Below are 7292 nucleotides of genomic sequence, written 5' to 3'. Positions count from 1 at the left end.
AAGAAATACCTTTTGACAGTTAAGAACTTAAAATGTATTTAGAACAAAAAAAAGTATTATTATCAGTAACATGTATTTATAATCAAAGTAAATGTGCTCAATTGATCTCTTTTAGAGTAGTATACATTAATTCATGCATTTATATTATATTAATGGATTTTAGTTAGTAATGCATTCATATGTATGAAGCATGTCAATGTTGCAGCTGGTTGAAGAAGAGCTATTTACCACTGCGTAATATACTGTTGGGAGGTTATATGTCATATCTGTGTCATATTTTCTAAGATGATCCTATGTTTTGGATGAACATTTTAGTCTGAAACTAGTAACTATAGCTGTATATCTATATATGTACATATAGTTCAATAAAATATTTCCCTCTAATATGAAGTGATGTAGAAGTATAAAATAGCATAAAATCGAAATAAGTGCAAGTACTTCTCAAAACTGTACTTAAGTATTGTGAATATGTGTAGTTACTTTAATAATACTATTATTAGCAGTAAGGCAAGGCAAGGCAAGTTTATTTGTATAGTACATTTCAACAACAAGGTAATTCAAAGTGCTTCAGTAGTAGTAGTAGTAGTAGTAGTAGTAGTAGTAGTAGTAGTAACAGTGGTGGTGGTAGTGGTGGTGTGGTTTTATGTGATCGTATCACAACCTACACCTACAAAAGAAACCCAAAACAAAGGTGGATATATTTTGTGTATTTGGATAAACCCTGAAAAGTGTCATTTTATTCCTGTAAGCAGAAAACCATGATACAACCATCAAACATTTTTATATAAATATTTCCGATAATAAATAGAAAAGTTCTTAAAGCAATACACCGTCCTTGGCCAACTTTATACCCAAATCAGAAGATCAGTCTTGATTCCCGTTGTGTCAGCTCCTCCACCTCCTCCAAACTGAGGTCATTGTTTATCAACCTGTAGTGGGACAAAATCAATCAATGACACTGTCAGTTTAGAAATGGACACGAAGCTTAAAGCCAAAACGAAATTCAAGTAGAGCCAAAATAAGATGCAGTGTTTCTAGGCGCTGAAAAGAGAAGTGCTGCCCTAACTTGCCCCAAATCCAGGATGTAGACAACCACTAAGCAAGCACATGTACTAAACACAAAAGAAAGAGTGGGAACGTCACTCACCATACTGATTTCATGCGAGTATTGTGTGCTAGGGCTTGAATCAGGCATTCCACCCCTGTTCTGGTTATGCAGTTCTCTGTTAACCTTTTACAAGAAATAAGAGGGTGGAGCAATTACTGTCGGTGGACATTGTGTTCATTGTCAGTACCAGTATAACTTGTTGCGAACACTTACCAAAGCTCTTCCAGTGACGTGCTGTTCTTGATAATGTTGGCGAGGGCACATGCTCCGGCACTCCCCACACCATTGCCAACCAGACTGCATTACATACAATTTAGATTATATTCAGGTTAAGTATTCTTCAGCTGCAGGAAGACATATTGCTTTCAACTAAAAGGTTCAAAAGTGTAACTGTGGCTACTTCCTCACAACGGATATATGCATTTTATATACATAATTGTGGTCATTATACAGCTACACAGTAGTCGGACATATCTGAATATGTTCACATGTGTAATACGTTTTCAACACTGTCTTAAATATACCTAAGGATCTAATATTCAAAGCAAATATTACCTAAGCCACACCAGAGATGTGCTGTTTTCTAGAGCACTGGCAAGAGCCTCTGCTCCTGCGTCTCCTATCTTGTTGCCCCAAAGCCTGTGAATACAAAGAAAGATTAGTAAATAGAAATGCACCGCCAATAAAACTTATGGCATTTTGCAGGAAGAATTTTACCCTAAATACTGTAGTGAATGGTTGTATTTCAGTCCCTCTGCCAGCTGCTTTGCTCCTTCTTCTGTTATATTATTGTTGCCAAGCCTGAGAGGAAACAGAGAGGTTCATTTGCTATTCATTACAGGCTACACAGACTTTGTGCGTATCATCATAGTTCCATTTTAGTGTCACATCTGATGAGTGCTGCTGAAAATACTGTATGCGCTGACCTAAGAGAAATGAAATCCTGCTTGGTCTTCAGAAGATGAGAAAAGTGCTGTGTGCAAGCATCAGTTAGCTTGTTGTTGAAAAGCCTAGAGACAAACAAACTGATTATGAAAGGTAATTGATCAAACGTAATTTGGGACATGTGATAGCGTTATTAATCATTTTGACAACACTGACTTACGCAATTTTCCGGAAGCTGTCACACTGGATACCTTTAGCAAGCAGTTTGCGAATTCCCTCATCTGTAATGTTATTATTTCTGAGGCTGATAATGGAAGAATATAGGACACTTGAGCATAACATGTATTTTTGCCTTATAGTTGTGGAAGCTTTATCCACCACAATGAAGAGATGGTATTTAATCTTTTCATACTCACTACAGGGAATTGCAAATGGGCATGCAGGGAAGAAGCTGCTCCACTCCAACATCGCCTACAGAGTTGTTGTCGAGCTGGAGGCCAACAGGATTCCTTAAATGCTGGAGCACATACGCTAGAGCAGTGCACTCTACAGGACCAATGTTACAGTAGGTCAGTTTCAGGTGATCCACCTCCAGCTTACTCATGGCGTCTTTAGCAATCCTGCTCTCCTGCATCTCATAGATGCATTTGATAAGCCAGACGAAGCCTGGCATTGCATGCATGCTCTTTTTCTCCCCCTCAACAGGTTGAGGGATAGACTTAAAATGTTTATGCATGCCTTTGGACAGGCATCTCACCACCTGTTTGACCCTCTTCTCCATCACTGCACTGGGGCAGCAGTGGAGCCACAGGCTACGATGGCGCTGGGACAATAGTCCAGACACAAAGGTGGCTGTGATTTGCAGATTTGGTGTTTTAGCAGATGTAGCTTCCCCCTTTAAAGCCTGCTCTTGTTGGTCAGTGGAAGGCAAGCAGACCCCGAAGCATGTGCTGCTCCTCAGACCTGTCATGTTCTGCGTCTCAAAGAGCTTAATGATAGTTGAACGGTCAGTGTTATTTGACAAAACAATGTACAGAGCAGCAAAGAAGCATTGCATAATCACATGAAGAAATTCAAAGCGTTTACTGTGGGTGGAGGACAAATCTTTGCTTTGTATGAGAAAGCCCATGCAGATGTCCGTATCAGTTACGCCACATGTCTCAAGGGCTGTACCTGAGAAGATGTAACAGCTTGTTTCTATTCCCTCAAAGGCAAGCTGCCCGAGATGCAAGACTGTGTTTAGGTGCTCGTGAAGCCAACCTGACCCCATGGTGCTCTGGGAGCTTTGGTGCTGGAAAAAGTGCTGTAAGATCATAAGGAAAACGTCTGTGATTGTTTGTGGGCTGCCTTCTCCACAACCTAGCAGCTCCTTGTGGCACTGTGAGACAATCCAACAGAGGACTGGACTATGGCACAGTCCAAGTAAAGCGGTGTTTGTCCGTAGGGACTCCAAAACATTAGCAGCCACAGTGGGGTCACGGTGATGCTTCCGCACAAAACAGTCAATCCCACTTGGGGTAAAGCCTTGCAGGAGGATCTCTTTGCGGAGGTTTTTCTTCAACACAGGGCCCACTGCCTCTGGGCGACTAGTCACCACTTTCCGCACACCCTTCATTAGGGAACCCTGGATCAAGTTGAACAAGAGTATGTGAACAGGTGCACGCTGAGTGGGGCAACAGAGCCTGTGCTCATCTGAAAAGCCCTGCTTGAGCTCATCCAGGCCATCGAAAGTGAAGAGGATGAGCTGTGGGTGGTCCACGATGAACTGGAAAATCTCCTCCTGCTCCCTGTCCGGCCAGCAGCAATGCTGAAACAGCAATTCCTGGACAGACAGTTCCTGCTGCTCTGAATTCAACTTGCGACAGCTGAATGGAAACAGAAGGAGGAAGTCCTGAAGGGCTGTCCCCCGAGCCCAAAGCAAATGCAGCCTCTGGAGTAAGGTGCTCTTCCCACCGCCCGCATCCCCAGACACCAGCACTGTGTCGGCGTCCTCGTTCACTGTACCCGCTGTACCAACTATGTCCTTCAGGCCCAAAGGTCCATGGACATCATTGCAGTTATGAGCTAGTTCCAGCTGGCCCTCAGTGTAGATGTCATCCAGAGACATGTGACTGGTCCCTCCATAAGTACTGAGAAAGCAGGACTGAGCAGACACAGAACTGCTGAGCTTCTTCTGATACTTTAAGACCTCTGTGACAAAAAGCATACTGCATATTACACATGAGATGAACTGCAGTAAATACATAGCACTGCAAAATGATACATACTATGTGTACCAATATATTCTGTAACTGTGAACTGTGGTGTGCTGATAGCTGGTCTTTTCACACTTTTTTTCAGCCACGTTCTATATTTGGAGCTCAACCATTTCCATGTTTTGAAAGGAAATGCGTATATTTGAATATTTATATTTAGCTTGCACGTGGAATCTCATATTATCTATAAATATATATATATATGGTTATGTTATGAAGTGTGTAGCATGGTCCAAGGAACAACCCTTTAAATTTTGGAGCTGACGTCGGCGTTCTCTGAGTGCCCTTTAAGTTGGGCCTACATACTGTATGTAGCCTGATAGTTTTCCGCATGATTCAAATGAAGACATACCTTTGGGAGGAGTCCAATTGTCCTGGTTGAGCAGAGATCCAGATTCCTGTTTTTCCTGAATGTACTGCAGTACAACCTTCGCCGCTGATTCTCCTTTTGATCTGACATGGTCAAGCAAACGCCTTGCCTGATTGACATAGCAGTGGCAACAGATTCATTCTTAAAGGAATAGTTCAACATTTTGGGAAATACCAGTATTTGCTTTCTTGCCGAGAGTTTGGTTAAAAGATTGATACTACTTTCATATCTGAATGCTAAGTATGAAACTGGCCCCAGCAGACAGATAGCTTAGCTTAGCATAAAGACTGGCGACAGGGGGAAACAGTTAGCCTGTCCAAAGATAGAAGGATCCACCTACCAGCTCCTCTAAAGTTCCCTAATTAACATGTTGAATCGCTGCGGTTTTATGGGGGTGTTATGTGACGGACTATTTCGTGGCCGGGCGTACAACTTTCTAAAAAAGACTCTTGACTGGTGACCTTTAACAATCTTTGTGCTAAGATAAGCAAACAGGCTGCTGGTGCTAGATTCATATTTACCGTACAGAAAAGAGAGTATTAATCTTCTCATCTAGTTCTTGGAAAGAAAGTGAACATTCAAACATTCCCTTTAGAATGAGCACAAAGGCATTGCATGATAGCACCAAATCTAGTTTAAGCAACAAGAACAAATACACTGTGGGTGTGCTGAGCAATGTAAAAACAAAACAACCAGCAACAGCTTAAATCCCTGTATAACATCACAAGTTGCCAATAAAAGGGAATGCAACAACTAAACACCTGTTTAAATTCCAAGATAATTGAAAAGGTAAAGAAAAATGACAGGAATTTGGTTTAACACTGTGTATACAACGTGAGCCAGTAGCCTACCTGCTGAGAGGGCGTGTGTATAGGCAGCCGCACTTCGTCACAGTCTGCGGAGGTAAAGTGTCCTGATATGACGAGAGCTTTTAGTGCATCCTCAATGCAGCCTTGTAGCTTGCTGACCAGGCTTGGTCTTTGAGTCAGAAGACTCTGAGTACATGTGCTCTGGTATTCTTCTTCCTTTTCCTCTGGATTTGAACCGCATTCTGAAAATGAGAAGCCAGTTCGCTGCCCTTCAGGCAGCACCTGTTGGAGAGCGGCATAGAAGAGCGCGCAGGTGTCCACTCCCTTTATATAAACCAGGTCGAGCAACTGTCTGGTGTTGGTATACAGTGCTCTGCCCGGTACCTGTATGTTCTGGTATTCCTCGAATATGAGCTCCCCCTGGGACAGCAGAATGTCCAGCACCCGCTCCAGATGTTCAGCCGACCCGCTGCTGCACAGCGCATACAGGATCTCTGTGCGTTGTCTCAGCACGAGCTCCTGGATAGACATGCTTGTTGCATGTCAGCGTCCATACTCAGGGACATCCAACGTGTACTTCCAGTTTCACAAGCTGGCACAGCGAACACCGACATATCATCATGCTATTGGCCATCACCAGTTTCACTCAGATAGCTCACCGTAGTATCAGTAGACTATACCCACTAACAACGGAGGCTGTTGGTGTTGGTGTAGCCTACACACTGAAAGAAAAAACGTGTTCCACAATCAAAACATTTACAAAACACAAGACTGATCTAAGGGCACTAAACCTCAAAAGCAAGCAACATAACGCAATTGTAAAAGTATCACTCACGGTAGAGTTTCCACAACAGAGAGCTTCCTTCCATCTGTCAATTGGACTGAAGCGCTGCGCGACTTCAGACTTTCTTCTTCCTCATGTCACAGCTGAAAGCGAAACTTAGTTCTGCCACCAAGTGCCTCCTGTAAAATGGAAACTAAATCTTTCCAGCAAATGAGATGAAACTTGCACAAAATTTCAATACAATGCAGTTAATTAACTTCCCTGTTTGTCTGTTATTTGCAAAATAGAACAAAAACAATGTTTCAGGTTTGCCCACATGCCAATAGTCACATGTTCACTGGGGTGTGATGACATTATATCCTCTGGCCAGTGCTTTTCAGGGTGAGAGTGCACTGCATTTAGAAGGACCATAAAGAGGAATTATAGTTTTTACAAAAAGCAGAAGCTCTGGCACTATTAAATAGAAACGGTTCATTTGACACATTACCGAGAAAAGCCACCAGAAATATACTGAAGTGGAAAACTGCAGGGTCTGTGTTGGTAGTTCCTCAATGGTTGCAATTTGCTCATGCAACCACTTGGTGGAACTATTGCATAAATAAAACAACCTGATTTGTTCAAGAGGCTACATTTTGTCATTTTTAAATCTCAGAAGCTGCCTTCTTCCCGTCATCCTGTGCGTACCCTCTCATTGTGCTGATGTTCATTTTCATTTGGTTTAATTGGAAATCCTTTGTTAATTAGAAGCTGGTATGAGGGGGTCTTAATGGTTTGATGGAAATAAATACACAGTATGATAATCTTTGCATGGTATTCCATTCTGCAGTGTTTATAATAGTAATAATATTGTAGCGACTGGGAACCTGCAGCCTAGCCAGCGTGCTGTGTATCTGATGTAAACTTCAAAAAGTGCATTTAAAACACTACCCTGGAAACAGCTCATATTCTGATTGTCTATTACTCCCCTTGCATTCTTTGATGTCGAGATAAAATAAGTGCAAGAATGACTTTTTGGACGGTCAGATGATTTGTCATCACTGTTATTATAGCCCCCTCCTGAGCACCATGATTCATTTATTGT

The 7292-nt window shown here is 42.2% G+C and overlaps 1 protein-coding gene across 1 annotated transcript; it reads right to left on the bottom strand.

Annotated features, from left to right (window-relative positions):
- Window positions 1-507: 507 nt before the first annotated feature.
- On the bottom strand, window positions 508-6096 carry nod2 (nucleotide-binding oligomerization domain containing 2). The gene is made up of 10 exons (XM_076077964.1): window positions 5470-6096; window positions 4601-4727; window positions 2410-4183; window positions 2214-2297; window positions 2035-2118; window positions 1826-1909; window positions 1664-1747; window positions 1322-1405; window positions 1148-1231; window positions 508-929 (listed from the first exon to the last, which is right to left on the bottom strand). Exons 1-10 carry the CDS (start codon window positions 5956-5958, stop codon window positions 857-859), a joined length of 2967 nt encoding a protein of 988 aa, XP_075934079.1. The 5' UTR covers window positions 5959-6096; the 3' UTR covers window positions 508-856.
- Window positions 6097-7292: the final 1196 nt, after the last annotated feature.

The sequence above is a fragment of the Anarhichas minor genome, unplaced genomic scaffold (genome assembly GCF_050575085.1).
Source record: "Anarhichas minor isolate MPS153535 unplaced genomic scaffold, ASM5057508v1 ptg000062l, whole genome shotgun sequence".
In the NCBI taxonomy this organism is placed as follows: domain Eukaryota; kingdom Metazoa; phylum Chordata; class Actinopteri; order Perciformes; family Anarhichadidae; genus Anarhichas; species Anarhichas minor.
Note: the sequence above shows the minus strand (reverse complement) of the source record. Positions and strands in the feature narration are given on the sequence as shown.

What these genes read in the sequence shown, in the direction of transcription:
- nod2 (XM_076077964.1), bottom strand. Translation starts at nt 5,958, where the DNA reads ATGTCTATCCAGGAGCTCGTGCTGAGACAACGCACAGAGATCCTGTAT. An exon ending in CCCATTTGCAATTCCCTGTA is followed by an intron (nt 2,298 to 2,409) that starts GTGAGTATGAAA and finishes TTCCATTATCAG; the next exon opens with CCTCAGAAATAATAACATTA. An exon ending in ACGTCACTGGAAGAGCTTTG is followed by an intron (nt 1,232 to 1,321) that starts GTAAGTGTTCGC and finishes TTCTTGTAAAAG; the next exon opens with GTTAACAGAGAACTGCATAA.